The sequence below is a fragment of the Camelina sativa genome, chromosome 8 (assembly GCF_000633955.1).
Source record: "Camelina sativa cultivar DH55 chromosome 8, Cs, whole genome shotgun sequence".
Taxonomy (NCBI): domain Eukaryota; kingdom Viridiplantae; phylum Streptophyta; class Magnoliopsida; order Brassicales; family Brassicaceae; genus Camelina; species Camelina sativa.
Genome location: NC_025692.1, coordinates 24,636,626 through 24,652,339, shown reverse-complemented (window position 1 = coordinate 24,652,339; position 15,714 = coordinate 24,636,626). Strand labels below are relative to the sequence as shown.

Below are 15,714 nucleotides of genomic sequence, written 5' to 3'. Positions count from 1 at the left end.
GTCATTGTCTCATCATGATACAATGTACAATAATTTACAGTATCTTTTGTGTTAAGCGGTATGAGAATGAAATTCATCAAACATAAATTTTGTTTGATATTAATTTAATTGATAAAATAGTATTTATCATTCTAATATAATATTTTTTATTTGTAAGTAAAAACATTTGAGAAGATAATGAGCTTTAAAAACGAATTTTTGATTTCTTGATAAGAATAATAGTATAGTTTTTTTTGCTTATATTTTGCTTATGTTTTGCTTATATTTTGCTTATGTTTTGCTATTGTTTATTATTGTATCTATTTCATCTTTCATTTTTTTGTCTTCACAGTCAAAAATATTATTGCTAATGTAATTTTTGTATTTTACTAATGTATCCCTTAAGATATTTTATATTTACAATTTTACTTTTATTCTTACTAGGCTAAGCTCTCTCTTTCTTGAATTCCACTGTTTTATGATGTCCTCTGTTTCTAAGTTCCTTTGTTTGTGCTGGTGTTTGTTTATCTCATCATTGACCAAAAAACAAGACTTTGGTGGTTTTGAGTCATCGATTTAGATGACAAAGAGTAACATAACCGGGTATATACAGAAAAACCAATCAAACCAAAGCGACCCAAGAAAATAAGAAATGTACAAATGATCCCCACATATTTCCATTATTTTTCTAGTTTCATACCCGTGATCGATGATTGCATGCATTGACAACAACAACAAAAAAAGAAAGAAAAAGCACCAACTTGTGCTTGTGCCCACTACATTCAAAAACGTTACCTTTTTACAACAAAACATCGCATTATGTGCGTACATTTTCTTTTTGCTATTTCAATGTAAAAACGTTACTGCAACAATTTTAGAGATTTGGACTTTGAATCTCCACCGTCTCTGCGAGCTAAAGAAAAGAGCTAGGTAAAGACATGGACCTTCACTGTTTTTAAAACCATTCAAAAATCTTTCAAACCAACTAAAATATGCACGTTTAATTTGTTATTTTTAAAATATTTGTCTATATAAACGAACATGCATGGGCTTCATCACAACATCACTCACTACAACTCTTATTGAGACGTGTCACGGTATGGTTGGAAGATGTTTTAATACATAAACAGTCCCAACTTTCCGTTAATCGTCCCTTTCCTTACTGTTGCAGAAGAGTGAATATAACAAATCTATATTACAATCCCCGATTAACCGTCCATTTCCTATCCTTACATAGAGTTTCAAGAAAAATCTACAGGCAATACTTACAATACAGGGTTCTTACGACCTACATATCATGTGGTTACACTTACATATCATACCTACGAAATTGATTGCTTCACCAAAAGCCAATACTAATATATATTTATATAGGTAATACTACAAACTAATAATGGAGATCCCAAAAAAAGTTCGAACCAAAAATATCAAATTCATATAATATACAAAACAAAATAAAGGTGGATCAACGATGTTTAACCGTGAAGAACATGTAATTTCGATGTAGTAACAAAGAGAACTGGAGTAGATAAAAAAGATTTCGAAAGGGGTAATCAGAATTACAGGGCCGTCTGAGAGATCAAAAGGGGGCCGGATAAACAAAAATTTATTAATTGGAAATTCCCTAATTTTAGAATCAACGATAATAATTTAAAGATGAAGAATATGAAAATTCTGGGGAGGAAATAACATGGACAATTAGAGCAAATAACAAAATTTTGAAAGGGTGGTGAGAATTGAGGATAGAAAAGAGGCGATGCTTAACATAAGATGTGAACAAAACATTGCGATTGTAAGACACATCTTTTGGTTTCATGAAACCACAGCCCTTAGATTAAGAAAAAGACTTACCTCAACCGTTGGATTAGAAAGATGACATCAGCAGTCCCTAAAAAATGGGTTTGCTGTTATAATACCATTACCAGTTTTACAAAAACTTATTATAAAGCAATTTTGGTCGCTACTAACTCGAACAGACCCATATTAAAAAATAAATTACTCCCCTTTGTGTTATAGATATTGATCTCACGTCCTTTTGTTAGTCTACTTTAACTTGAAGAAATTAAATGTAAGTGCTATCTTGAGTAAATTATCTAACCGACAACATATAGACAAACATAGCACTTAAGTGCTATCTTGAGTAAATTATCTAACCGACAACATATAGACAAAGAAAACACTTAAGAAAAACCAAATTTCTGTAATCTATTATCTATATATGAAAACAAAACGGAAAAGGGAACAAAACCAATTTTTCAGAATGGACACTAACAAGATTATAAACATATCTTGATATAGAGATTGATGCAGGTTAATTTAAAAACACTCCAATAAAACAATTCTTTGATTTTATTTTTAAATTTTAAAAATATTCTGAATACGATAAACAAAAAGGTGTAAAATAAAAAGGTGTAAAATAAAAAGGTGTAAAATATATAGGTGTGAAATCAAAAGGTGCAAAAATAAATAGGTGCGATTTTTAAAAGATGGAGGTGCGACGAAAAGACACGATTATTTGAAGGAAAAAGACTTGCAACTCTTGGATCATTAAAAAGTATCAACCGTTATATGGAATATTAGAATAATTCTCATCCGTTTGATTAAAGATGACAAAAAATATAGATTTGCTATTATATATATATTTTTTTTGAAAAAAATTATATATATATATAACACACATATATGCACTCCATCACTACATCACTCACTCACTACCCCTCTTATAGAGAAAAGAAAAACACAAATCATAAGTATTCATACTCTCTCCCGTAAGTTTTCATTCTTTAATTTATTTGTTTTAATGATTTTTTTTTCTTTTTTTGTTTAAATCAAGAAATGCAAATTTTCATTAAAACCGAGAATAGAAGAATATACACGGTGGAGATGACATCGATCACGGACATGATCACGGACATGAAGACGAAGATCTACCAAGCCACTGGTATTGTGCAACGATGCAGTATCTGACGTACGGTGGAAAGGTCCTGAGCGTGAAGAGGGGAGCCACTCTGTACGACTACGGTATAGGAGCTAGTGCGACAATCCAGATGCAGAATCGACAGACTTCAGGCTAAGTAACGAAGCTGTAGTAGAAGTTGACATGACAAAGTGTCTTGAATAATTAATCTCAAAATAATAATGTTGATCATTTCTATTATCGTTGTTTCTTGCTCGTCTAATATCTCTAGTTTTCAATGTTTTTGTCACGTCTCTTGTTTTGTGCTAAACTCAGTGCATTTTGCTTATCATGCATCTCAACTTAATATTAAAATACCGAATGTTTGTGTCAATTTTGAAGGAACTCACATACTCTTCTTTAGCTGTAGCCGTCAGATATTTTTTTTCTTGGCATTTGGAAAGTTTAATGTATTGTTTATATCTCTTTGAATATATCAGAATTGTTACTAAATTTTTTAATTATTATTATTATTTTTTTTTGTCTTTGTATCGTAATCATCTAAAAATAAATATAAAAGGCATTCTGATACATTTATTTTATCTTGAGTTTTGTGGTTTTCTTAAGGGAATCCTTATGACAAACTTCACACAGATATGATGAAGTAATCTATCTAGCTCTGATTTCCAAAATGGTTACATCTCCATTTAGTTAAAGTGTGACTGTTTATGCATTGAGAACAAAACAAAAAAGAACTTCAACTTAAGCGTGATCATGAGTTGTAAACTTTCGCTAATTTATCCCAAGTAAAGTGTATGATAATTTTAACTATTAGTGTTAACACAAAATAGAGAGGATATTTTATTAAATAAAAAAAAAATAACATGTCATTGTCAAAACCAAGAATATGTTTTAAAACAAAAGAAAAAAAAAAAAAAGAGTATTGCATTTTCAGACAGAGGACTTTTTATTTTGAGGTCCACCATCATCACTTCAGTTCGTCTTCCCTTCCTGTTTTGTTTTTTCCATAGACTAATCAATACCTCAAAGAAGATACAAAAGTAGCGAACTTTGATTGATATCTGTGTTGGGTTTTATACAAAGACGAAGACGTCTTTAAAGATTGGAAATTTCTCGGATCTTTTGTTTCAAGCCCCCGTTTTTTTCTTTTCTGAATAACTCTTGTTAGAGGTTAAGCTGAAGAATCCATTCACCAGGTTTAGATACTCCTTCAATAGTCTTTATTCTCTGTCTCTGTCTCTGCTTTCATGATTGCTTTTGTCATGGAAGATTTTGACCATTGGCGAGGGATCTTTTTGCTTTACGTGTTCATTGGTTCCAGCACTGTAGAAGTGAAATTGCTTGCGATTAGATGTTAACAGGCTCGAATTTTATGTCTTTACGGTTCTGTTTCCTGGGTTTAGTGCGCTAAATTCTGAATCTTTTACTTCATCCTTCAGTCTAATGTTCACAATAGTTACTGTTTTAAACTCATGAAGAGCTTTATTGCTATGTTATTTCGTTGGTTCTCACTTCTAATCTTATAGGCTTGTTTATTGTTTTCTTTGATTCTCTGGGTTTGACTTTTGAGTACTCAAAGTTGTCATATGTTGCTTCATGCTAAGTTTATATGTAGTGGTTTGGATCTTAAGATGTTTACAAGTCTGCGATTTTTGAACAGTCTTTCACTCCATCTAGGTGATTCTAGAAGTTTCTACTTGGAAGGGACCCACGCTTGGATCAGTTGTTGTCTGATGATTCAGTAAGAGAGATTTAGAAGAAAAAAAAAAAATGGGAGATACTAGTCCAAGAACATCAGTCTCAACAGATGGAGACACTGATCATAATAACCTAATGGTTAGCTTGAAAAACTTGCTAGATATTTGCTTCCCTATGCTCATTAAATGGCCAAAAGGTTTTAAAATAAAACAGTATTTATGCAGTTTGATGAAGGGCATTTGGGTATTGGTGCTTCTGATTCTAGCGACCGTTCAAAGAGTAAAATGGATCAAAAGGTGATAATACAGACATCTCTATATTTTGTTTATAATTGAGCCTTTCAGTTATGTTTTTCTTGTTAATTGTTGTAATCAACAGACGCTTCGTAGGCTCGCTCAAAACCGTGAGGCTGCAAGGAAAAGTAGATTGAGGAAGAAGGTATACTTAGATTCATGCTCATTGTTTCAGTTCTTTTATGTTTTCTACATGCATAGCTATTTGCAAACTCTAAGATGTCCCTTGGTCACCACACTTTTAGGCATATGTTCAGCAGCTAGAGAACAGTCGTTTGAAGCTAACACAACTTGAGCAGGAGCTGCAAAGAGCAAGGCAACAGGTTTTAATTGTGTTCTGCTTTGTTTTTGTGTATATATGCTATTCTACATACATTAATACTTTCTCTTGATCTTAGGGTGTCTTTATCTCAAGCTCTGGAGACCAAGCCCATTCCACTGCGGGAGATGGTGAGTTTGCTGAATCTCTGTCTAATGAGTGTAACCATTCATTACATCTTACTATCAGCAGCTACAGTGATGATCTGGTTAAAAGATTATAGTTGTGTTGGTTAATAAGTAATAAGATACTTTTGTTGGTTATCATGTGAGATAAGTTATTCATGCTTCTCTTTTACAGGGGCAATGGCATTTGATGTAGAATACAGACGATGGCAGGAAGATAAAAACAGACAGATGAAAGAGCTGAGTGCTGCTTTAGATTCTCACGCGAGTGATGCTGAGCTTCGGATAATTGTAGACGGAGCAATAGCTCACTATGAGGAGCTTTACAGGATAAAGAGCAACGCAGCTAAGAACGATGTCTTCCATTTATTATCAGGGATGTGGAAAACACCAGCTGAGAGATGTTTCTTGTGGCTTGGAGGGTTTCGTTCATCAGAACTTCTCAAGGTAACAATTAAAGCAAAAACAGACCAATCTGTTTCAGTTTATGTCTCTTCCTGATGATGATTTGTCTTTACCAGCTTATAGCGAATCAGTTGGAGCCGTTGACAGAACAACAATCATTAGACATAAATAACTTGCAACAGTCTTCTCAACAAGCAGAAGATGCCTTGTCTCAAGGGATGGACAACTTACAACAATCACTCGCTGATACTTTATCGAGTGGGACTCTTGGTTCAAGTTCATCAGGGAATGTTGCTAGCTACATGGGTCAGATGGCCATGGCGATGGGGAAGTTAGGTACCCTTGAAGGATTTATCCGCCAGGTACGTTACAATCTATGTTGTTTACATCTAATGGAAAAAAAAAAGTTTGTTGCAGTAATTTGATTTAGCTCCATCATTTTGTTTTGGTGGCAGGCTGATAACTTGAGGCTACAAACATATCAACAGATGGTAAGATTATTAACAACCAGACAATCGGCTCGTGCTCTCCTAGCAGTACACAATTATTCATTGCGGTTACGTGCTCTTAGCTCTCTATGGCTTGCCAGACCAAGAGAGTGAACCAACTATACCACACTCTTTACCACGATTCTCCTTCAAAGAAGGTACCACATAATTTAAGATTTGACGACTTTAAACACATCTAGCTTGTATACAAGAATATGATTATATTGTATTGTGTTGTAATATCTGAGTGTAACGTATCTTGTTATCACCAATTTACCATAGTTACCTTAACAGTTGGCACAGCATTAGGAGACTAAGCGGTTTAACTCAAAAGAGAATCAATCACTGTTGTAGTGTTTCTTAAGTTGTCGTGGTAAATAAACAATGCAACACACTTCTAAATCATTTGGTTTGTACAAAATATTAACACAATCATGCAGTATCTAAGCATCACCGAATAGTATATAACAATCAAATATAAGTGGATAAGCTAAAAGGAGTTGGTCTCGTTCAAGATGATCAGAAGAGAAACGACGAAAGCGTAGTCAACGCCTGCATTTATTCTAACAACAAAGTCTTGTTTCCCTTTGAAATATCCTCCAAATGTCGACTTCTCCTTCACCTAGTGACAATATCCAAATTAACCAAACTAATTTTCTCCTCTAAGAAACTTTTGATAAAAAGATGAGGATGAGATATTAACCTCGGCAACGAGAGTGTCTGCATGGTAGACCTTAGCGGAGTCGTCGAAGTAAGTGCCTACAACGCTGAAATTGCGGACTTGGTTATTAGATTGAAAGGAGACATCGAGGCGTGCCCTCCATTGAAAAGGATGAGAACGCTGCACTGTGAACATCAGCTCCGTTAGATGGATCAGAACCTTCTCCTCAGTGAACCGTCCATCGGTGATTCAACGACGTCAACTGTGTATATTAGTTTTGGTTACAAAAATATAAAACAATCGGTTAAGGATGGATAACCGGTTACACTACGGTTTCGGATTTTTCACTCGGTTTCGTTTCGTGGGATTTTGAGGCATATGCATGCATGATGAATCTAAAAAAAATCATTTGGTGGGGATTCAGATAAGAAAAATATAAAGAATAAATAACTAATGAAATAAAAATTTTAGTTTTGTATCAACATCGGTTTATCGAATCCGGTTTGTTTCGGTTAAATTATACTTAAGTTTGGTTAATTTCGGTTATTATCATGTGAATCAAATTTGACAATTAGTAAGTAGATAAATCACCTTCTCGCGCATGGTGAGAAGAGGGTAACCGGCGGGGTCACGGAGAATGCGTTTCTTGTTGAAGCTGTCGTGAGGACCATCAACACGAAGAACGACGTTAGATTTGATGTCAACGACCTCCCGCTTCGCACCGCTCAGTCCTTTACAATTCTTCTTGACGGTAAGCTCGAGCGGGTAAGGACAGCAGAAAACGTCACTCACCACCACCACGTTCATGTTCTGCGCGGCCGCCACGGGCACTCCATACGCGTATCCATTGTTCATTTGATGATACGGTCCATACGGATCCATTATTACGTTCCCTTGTTGATTTTTTGAGTCTCTCTGATCACTATTTGATTAAGGTATCTGATTAGTTTGATTATTACAACTCTTCAACTGTGTCCTCAATTATGTACATATATAGACGACATAGATCTTTGCGTGTGTTGGCCGGTCAAGAGAACCATTTATTTTTTAATGCGGGTTTTGTATACTTTATTGATTGGTAGAATGGTCTTCGTCATTCAGTTCAGACTAGAGGTCGGATTTGAAATGTTTATAGGGATTTAGAATCCTTGTATTTACAGCTCTATATGCGATACTAGGATAAGCAATAGTATAACTCGGTTCGGGGTAGAAGTTTCTCAGAAACAGTAATAAAATAATCAAGCCATAAAAGTAAAAATAAACATAGTCAAAGGTAAAGTTATCGGAAACCTTCAAAAAATCAAACATATATCGGCTTTCAACGGTCAATAAATCGTTATTATTATTTTTATTTTATTTTTTTCTAAGATATCTTGTTTGAATGCTTAAGAAATATATATTTTATTTGGTTACCTAGAAAACGATCCTGATTTATATCTAAACTAGCATTATGATCAGTGAAATTGATTTATGTTAATTTTAAGATCTAATTCTCTTTATTGAAGAGTTTTACTGAACTTAGGAACAAGCCGGTCTAGTCCTCTCACAACGTACTAGTTTTGAAATAAATCCCAGACCAGAGAAATAACTTGTCTTAGTTGTTTGATCCAAATTACAAACATTTGTATAAGAAAGCGAAGGTAAATCAAAAGAATGACACCTAAAGAAGCTCGGGTAATATTTTTCTCTACAAACTGTACTTGGTGAGAAGTATTTGTACATATGATTTTGTTATTAAAGTAAAACCGAATCAAAAGACGGCAAATATGATACTAGCAGCGGCATCGATTACGTGTGGGATTTTGGGATTTTGTACTGTTTTTTCAGAAACTGAGACGCCTCTGAATCGTTTCTGTGGCACAGCACTCGCACCAATGTTTGGGTGTCCGCTCCAAGTTTGCCTTTTCCTCCTTGCTGCATCTCTAGACTGCTTCTAGACCTCAAGTCATCGATAAGTTCCCGTGTCTGTTCATAGTTATATATGTGAGTATAAATTACCCATTGGCATAAAAACCTAACAGCAACAATAGTTTTATGAAGTACCAAAAAAACTGAAACCAAATTTAGTGTATCCTAACCGAATAATACTGCAGGTTTACTAACCTCATATCCATGCAACTTTACAACAAGACGGACTCGGGCTACTTGGTTTTCAACCACTCCTCTTGGGAGTCCGTCCCCGCCAGATATAAAGAATTCCTAAGAACACCCACAACCATATGAGCTTTAACGACACATGCATTTCGGGTTATAAAGATAACATGACCAATAATAAGAAAAAGTTACCTTTAAGACCTCTACATCTTCTTCTAACAGCTTTGACTCGCTTGGATGGAATACACGTGACGAGCCTCCATCTAATAGCACGCGAAGCAATCCATCCTGGTAGATTTAAATATTTTCAATCAAAAGGCAAACACTTAAGAACTAGTCTATAATGTAAATAAACCGACTGTGGTTAAACTACAGACAAGTGATGCTTGAAGCAGGCTGGTGACTACACGATCCCTCAATGGCTCCATTATGACACTACATAGCTGTCCAAGTTCCTGGTCAAAGTAATTGGAAATTTAGCATTGTCGAGAAAAAAAGCCTTTGCTAATATTCACTGGTGCCAAATCGCCATAAAAATCTAAATATAGTCAAGGAATTTAATACTTCATTGACTTCTAGGCACCTAGTTTTGAGATATCCTGAATCATGTTACCAGCACCTTGTGTTTGGTGGTTCAGACCTCATGTAAACTGTAAATGTCTGGCTCAGCTATAACATGTCGTGTCTAAGGGAAGATTTCTTACCGTATCAAGGAGTTCGATTAGTCCTTCCAATCTTGATTGAGAAACACTTGGCTTGTATAAATTTTCAATAAACGGCTCCCTTAAATCGCAGAAGATAATCTTGGTTCCTGCAGTGTCAAAGAATCATGATTAATTTAACCCTTCGATAATGAAAAGGATGTAAGGATACAGCATCTCACCAGTAAACTCGCAGATACGATCCAGAGCTGCATTGATATCTTTTCTACTCCCCTCAAAAGATTCCTTCTGGTTAAAACTCTTGGATTTCTCAACCAAAGATTTTCCTGTAAGGTTAGCCAAAGTAGAGATGTACCATTCTTGTGACTAATACGAAATTTCTTGAAAATAAGATTTTGTGAAGGGAAAATAAACATTGAATAAGCACATAAAGGTCCATACTGATGACAATCTTTTCACGAGGTTTTTTCGCTATCCAGCGGTCCCACATGCTGTCTTCTAACTTGCTCAGTTGACTAACAGCATACTGTGAAAAGCATATGAAACATTATAGATAGCAGCAAAACTTGAAAATGATGCTTGAAATGAGGAAGCGAGTCTTGAAGTTACATGTAAAGTATTGAGCTGCACGCAAAGTACAGCGGTTGCAGGAACATCAATGTTAATCGACCTTCTCTCTTCAGGCATTTTTGACTCAAATAGTTCCTTCTTAACAAACACCTTGATTGCTGTTTCCTTCTTGTAACGAGTAAGAACAGGTACAGGTGGAACCAAATCTTCCTTGCTAGCTGGAACGGATACCAGAATATTTCAGTAGACCAAAAACATGGTCCAGGTTAAGGAAGATAGACTCATAAGAATAGAAGTAAAAGTTTTAAACTTCAACTAGTCACATGGTACACACCTAGCTTCTCCATGACATGGTTAGTATAGACTTGAAATGCATTGTCAATGCCACGACATAGAGCACTTAGTTCAATGGATCTCATTGGAACTTTCAGCTCAAAAAATTGATCAACAGTCTGCATCAAAGATTATCCAAAACATTAAATTGGCCACACTCTTAGAAGTGAAGGCATATTGCCAACTGAGATCAACATATGCTTTCACAAGAAACAAAGATATCACAGCTACGTTCAATACAATTTTGACACATTCATGAACAGACACAGCTTAATTATGTCTAATTGTCTTTCTTACGTACAATAATTGGAAGATACGACTCATACCTCTTCTACGATCCTAAAAACTTCAACAATTGAGCTCCCATGCCGCTGTTGAGGTGATATTGGGTCCCAACGCTATACAGAAAGCTCAGATGCGTTATGGTTTGAAAAAAAAAAGAACTGGTATCAAAAGACAGAGAAAGTCATTCTTCGCAACATCAGTGAAGGAAACACCAAATCTCACCTCTTGTTTATAAGCTCGCTCCACCCAACTTAAAATTCTTCCCAGCTGTGAATTGATCCATCTCAAAACCAATGTGCCAGAGAGAGATTCGACCTAGCAGATATAAATTACTGAGAAATATTAGAGCCAACTCGACTGGTAGCTGAACTCGACACTGTTTATAAGGTGGCTTAAGCCATGCGTTCTAGGTTTTAAAGTGAAACACATGTGCGTCTGACCTCATATGGAATTAATTTTCTGAAGTAAGGTCCATTTGTATCCTCTCCGCAGACAGAAGTCATTAACTCCAGTAAATATTGCTCAAGGCTATCAGCCACGGGAAAAACAGAGACAGCATCCTCAGTCAAGTGTTCAGCACCATCAAGAAAAGGTTTCTGAGATAAAATACAAAGTCAAAATGTCATTTATAACTGAGACGTAGTAACCAAATATTTATAAGATGGGACACCAGCATAAAGCTTACCAACTTATTCCCGTAAAGCTTGTGAACAAGGGAGGCAGAAAACGCAATTGCCTGTGGGTGCCTCTGAGATAAAATTGGCATAAAGATAGTAGCGTCCTTTTTCATAAGTTTCTTTGTCTCCTCGGCAAGCAATGCCAAAGGGTGATCATTATTTCTGTCTGATCTATCGATGGTAAGTGACATCTGTATTGCAAGAATCAGCCTCATTATACACTCTCTACTATTATGCATCAAAACTATGCACATTGAAAACATGTTGCTCAATTCTTCAAATGGGCATAAATGAGAACTGATTTAACACTTACCCTTGTGAACGTATTCTTGATGGAAGATAAAATATAGGACTCAATTTGCTCTCGATCCGAAGAGTTAGAATGCATCGCCTGTAGAGAAAATTAACCATCAGTCTCAATTACAAGTCAGTCATGTTGCTCCAGTACAAAGCAGGTTACATACACGATCAGATTCCTCCAACAAAAGCCTCCAAGTGATCATTGCAACTGTAACTGTATCCTCCATGACAAGTGAACCCTACGAAAGTTTACCAGACATATAAGCAAGCATATAGTTTACCAGACTTTAATAACGAAGAAGGCTGATCCTATAAACTAATTACTGTAATTGAACTGAAAGTAAAGTCTGTGTCTAAACGCATTTGTTTTGAGGTAAAACCTCGGCAAAATGCAGGTGGTAGTCGCCCAGCTGCTTATCTACCCAACTCCGTATAGGTGATAAGAAGGACTCCAGGAAGGAAATCTCTGCATTGTCAACACTGCACTGCAAGGTTTTCAAGTGTATCCGCTCTTGAGGTCCACGTTGTTCTTTTAAAGGGATTTTTTTCAGCTGCTGAATGGCATGTCGCAGAAGTCCTCGTTCACTAGTGATTACATACTGCAGCCACACAATATTTTCATAAAGCTACCATAAAAATTCCAATATAAAGAATCAAAAATAAAAAAGGAAAATACTTCTCCTTCGTTACCTGCCGAAACAACACCCATGCATAGCATGTGTAATGAATGGTCTCTGTAATTCCAAGAACACGCCATGTTGACTTTAAAAGCTCCAGAATTTCTTCAACTTCCTAAAATAAAATGACCAAGGTTTACAGATCAATATGATTTTAGTAACAATAAACTGAAAGGCAACTCGTCAACAATTTTTCAGATCAACATGATTATAAAATGACCAAGAATTTTGTTGCTGGAAAGTTATCAATAATATTTTGACAGAAATCACAAACCTCTGTGAGCTTCCCTTCATTTAACATGTCAAAGACACAGAGAAGCAATTTTTCATATAGTCTGACGTTCAAATGATAGCCATCAGCCCAATGGCACACTTCACCCGTCAAATCACCACGAGCCGGTCTCTCAGCAAGTGAAATAGCAACTTCTCTAAGCGATTTCAAACATTCTGCTCTTTGCACTTCTCCAGCAGAGGATGGAAGAGACTATAAATAAATAAATAAAAGTAAAAGCGAAGTCAAAGAGAAATAGTATGAAACCGCTAATGTAAAGCCAATTCAATTATCAGTTAAATGGGATAAAAGCCAAAGAACTTATAATAGAGAATACTGCCCGGAAAAAAAAAGACCCTATGCCAATTTCCCCACTAATAATAACTTATCTTAACCTTTGGATATTTTAATGCCACACTCATAGAAAAACCTATAAAATACCCCATCCAATATTTGATGTCTACGCCAAGTAATAAATCACATGAACATATATTTTTTTTTTAAATACCTCTGATTCTTCAATCCTTAGCAGAAGACTCTTCAGGTCACTTGCCTTACGACCTGATTCTCCAAATCCAACAACTGGATTGTTAATGAGCCCCTCTGCTAACATGTTCAACTGAGATACAAAAAGTAAATAGATGACGGAAGCTACTAAATGAAAGAAGTAGTCAATATTACAACCGGATGTGAAAAGGTGTCTTTACCTGCCTTTTCTGCCAACGTAAGTATGCTTTCTTGTCAGAGAACTCAGTACGAGACACGCAACATAGCAATTCTAAAGGCACCAGGAGGCTGTCCATTCTTTTCCCAGCTTTTCCCGCTAGGGCATTAAGCAATCCCTGTCTCGTTCTGATGTCCATGGCCTCAGAAATCTGTATGATCCCGAAATACCGATTGTCACGTACACAACAAACACATAAAGTGGGTGAACTCTAATTGTTCACTGGAAAGAGTTAACTGAGGAACCAAGCGAATAATGTCCAACCGCATACTAAAAAATCAATGACGCAGAGACATTTGGCATATTACATAAGATAAACTTTCCAGGAAAGTATAGAGTAATAAATATATAAAATCTATGCTCTGACAAACCATATACTGTATGCTAAACCAAAAGAAATAAGAAAGTAACAGTGTGAGAGAGAGATAGAGGGAGTGACCTCCATTTGGCCCCGCATTATTTCCAGAATAGCAACTAATCCTGATGAACTCTGAGACTGAGAGATACTCTCACTTTTGCGACCAAGCTTCTTGATCAGCCTAGACCTGCTTTTCTCCTTCTTTTTATCTTTTGATGGTACTATGAGACCTCTATCCGATGGCAAAATCCATGTTAAGAGAGATAACATTATCAGTAAGACTCTGACTATCACACCTCAAGTGAACAAACAAATTAAAAAGTAAGCAAGTCAATATTCTGTATACCCTGAGGCTCCAGCGCAAGCCAACAGGATTTCAAATGCAGTTTCGCGGAGATCATCATCGGTAATACCTGAAACAAAAATGCATTACAATTTTCTTAATAAATTAGTGAGTTCTCGATTTTGCATGTGTACTAGTTATGGTCTACTCGTGTATATAGGTGTGGCTACTAATCAGTAAGTAAAGCTAATTTTACAAGTATTCCTTTGTTTCTCAAATTATAGTGCCCCATCCATAAATGATGAAACACCAAAGCCTAGAAATTTGCATACAATTTGAATAATATTATGAGGTTATCCAATGACAATGGTAAGTTTCATCAAAATTACTTCTTCGAGATATGCATTTTCGAATCTATTACCAGTAGCAAAGGAGGGCAGTTTTGGCACAAGATCAGCCGCATCATTAACAGTCCGCCTTGAGATCCTAAAATTACCAACTTCCTCAGGGTTGTCATCGTCCTCAAAATCTTCAATGTCATCAACAGTCAGCTCTTGAGCTTGTGGTGGTGAATCAAAAGATTCTGATCGCATATGTGATGGCACAGTCGGTGACTCACACCACTCCGGATTTGTAACCATGGGAGAGGCTGAGGAAGTTAAAATAGGAATAGGCGGTGGAGCCCTTTTTGGAGGTGAGCCAGAAGATTCAGGATTTGTAGCCAAAAAGAACTCATCAGCAGTACCAACGCTATTCTGAAAATACGCAAAAAGACCCAAGGAATGAGCAAAATCACTTATACAAGTGGAGTGAGAAGTAGAAGACGACTTTAGTAGCATCTCAGTGACACACATATATAACGAAAGTAAAAAAAACACACAATATATGTGATTAGATCAGTCTTCCAAACGGATTATCCATAACTGCATTTGTTTTTAACTTAATCCAAAATGTTGCAAGGTTGTCTCAGTAATGGTTAAGAAAAATCTAGTATTTGAAAGATGAAGAAAGACCCCACCAACAAAAGTAAAGACAGAGAGACAAGTGAGAGAATCATACCATATAAGGCAATCCACTGTGATCATGAAAGTCCCGAATAGCTTCAGAAAGTTCGAGCATTCCACCTACATTTAAAAACAATATACATTATTATTGAACTCCAAAAAAAAAGAAAAACAGAAGGATCATAGAAAACAGCAGAAGAAAGATGTATCATCATGATATTATTACCTTTCTTAGCACAGTTGATGACATAATCAACACTAACTTGATCCAAATCAACATCGTCAAGAGTGACAGCACCAGGAGGCATTATAACTTTCTTGATTAAGCTACCAGCCAACATAAAATCCAATAGTTTCCGCCTATCCCGCCGATATCTCTGAAGTATCTCAACAGCATTTTCTCTAATACACACAGAAGGAAAAATTTAATCAACAAGCAGAAGCAATAAAAACGAAGATTGTGGAGTAGCCATTAGCCAAATCAAATCAAAAAAAAAAAAAGAAAACATACTCTTCCATCTCTCGATCCAGTAGTCCACACGGATTCTCAGATTCCAAAATTAACCTGTGAAATTGAAAGCCGCAGAGCAA

General features: G+C 35.9%; 2 protein-coding genes and 1 long non-coding RNA gene across 9 annotated transcripts in view; 1 reads left to right on the top strand and 2 right to left on the bottom strand.

Moving 5' to 3' along the window:
• On the top strand, positions 3,838-6,588 carry LOC104708408 (transcription factor TGA5-like). Of its 6 annotated transcripts, none has more exons than XM_010424975.2 (9): positions 3,838-4,092; positions 4,584-4,732; positions 4,819-4,890; positions 4,984-5,032; positions 5,133-5,210; positions 5,286-5,337; positions 5,507-5,778; positions 5,853-6,098; positions 6,192-6,588. In XM_010424975.2, the coding sequence occupies exons 3-9, from the start codon at positions 4,823-4,825 to the stop codon at positions 6,336-6,338; spliced, it is 912 nt and encodes a 303-aa protein (XP_010423277.1). In that variant the 5' UTR covers positions 3,838-4,092; positions 4,584-4,732; positions 4,819-4,822; the 3' UTR covers positions 6,339-6,588. The 6 variants fall into 6 exon arrangements, with proteins under 6 accessions (XP_010423277.1, XP_010423274.1, XP_010423276.1 ...); XM_010424972.1 differs by having other exon boundaries at positions 4,973-5,032; XM_010424974.2 differs by having other exon boundaries at positions 4,808-4,890; positions 4,973-5,032.
• LOC104708409 lies at positions 6,579-7,868 on the bottom strand. Of its 2 annotated transcripts, none has more exons than XR_754766.1 (3): positions 7,477-7,868; positions 6,928-7,280; positions 6,579-6,846 (listed from the first exon to the last, which is right to left on the bottom strand). It is a non-coding gene; the product is annotated as an uncharacterized LOC104708409 (long non-coding RNA). The 2 variants fall into 2 exon arrangements; XR_754767.1 differs by having other exon boundaries at positions 6,928-7,147; positions 7,477-7,862.
• Positions 8,453-15,714, bottom strand: part of LOC104708406 — a 7,624-nt gene continuing 362 nt past the window's right edge. Inside the window, exons 2-27 of the mRNA XM_010424967.2 lie at positions 15,635-15,688; positions 15,350-15,525; positions 15,179-15,243; positions 14,541-14,874; positions 14,183-14,249; positions 13,918-14,068; positions 13,462-13,629; positions 13,263-13,373; positions 12,758-12,967; positions 12,497-12,598; positions 12,187-12,405; positions 11,971-12,045; positions 11,820-11,897; positions 11,515-11,697; positions 11,270-11,425; positions 11,052-11,144; positions 10,871-10,942; positions 10,546-10,663; positions 10,251-10,429; positions 10,083-10,167; positions 9,863-9,967; positions 9,684-9,790; positions 9,357-9,434; positions 9,172-9,267; positions 8,989-9,084; positions 8,453-8,850 (exon numbers count right to left, since the gene is read on the bottom strand). Of these exons, the coding sequence (XP_010423269.1) occupies positions 8,674-8,850; positions 8,989-9,084; positions 9,172-9,267; positions 9,357-9,434; positions 9,684-9,790; positions 9,863-9,967; positions 10,083-10,167; positions 10,251-10,429; positions 10,546-10,663; positions 10,871-10,942; positions 11,052-11,144; positions 11,270-11,425; positions 11,515-11,697; positions 11,820-11,897; positions 11,971-12,045; positions 12,187-12,405; positions 12,497-12,598; positions 12,758-12,967; positions 13,263-13,373; positions 13,462-13,629; positions 13,918-14,068; positions 14,183-14,249; positions 14,541-14,874; positions 15,179-15,243; positions 15,350-15,525; positions 15,635-15,642 (3,309 nt within the window). The 5' untranslated portion in view covers positions 15,643-15,688 and the 3' untranslated portion in view covers positions 8,453-8,673. The remainder of the gene's footprint in view (positions 8,851-8,988; positions 9,085-9,171; positions 9,268-9,356; positions 9,435-9,683; positions 9,791-9,862; positions 9,968-10,082; positions 10,168-10,250; positions 10,430-10,545; positions 10,664-10,870; positions 10,943-11,051; positions 11,145-11,269; positions 11,426-11,514; positions 11,698-11,819; positions 11,898-11,970; positions 12,046-12,186; positions 12,406-12,496; positions 12,599-12,757; positions 12,968-13,262; positions 13,374-13,461; positions 13,630-13,917; positions 14,069-14,182; positions 14,250-14,540; positions 14,875-15,178; positions 15,244-15,349; positions 15,526-15,634; positions 15,689-15,714) is intronic.

Bases quoted from the DNA above. Each gene is read 5' to 3' on its own strand.
- LOC104708408 (XM_010424972.1), top strand. From the start codon at position 4,667: ATGGGAGATACTAGTCCAAGAACATCAGTCTCAACAGATGGAGACACT. The intron at 5,211-5,285 runs GTTTTAATTGTG...TCTTGATCTTAG, and splicing joins TGCAAAGAGCAAGGCAACAG to GGTGTCTTTATCTCAAGCTC. The intron at 5,779-5,852 runs GTAACAATTAAA...TGTCTTTACCAG, and splicing joins GTTCATCAGAACTTCTCAAG to CTTATAGCGAATCAGTTGGA.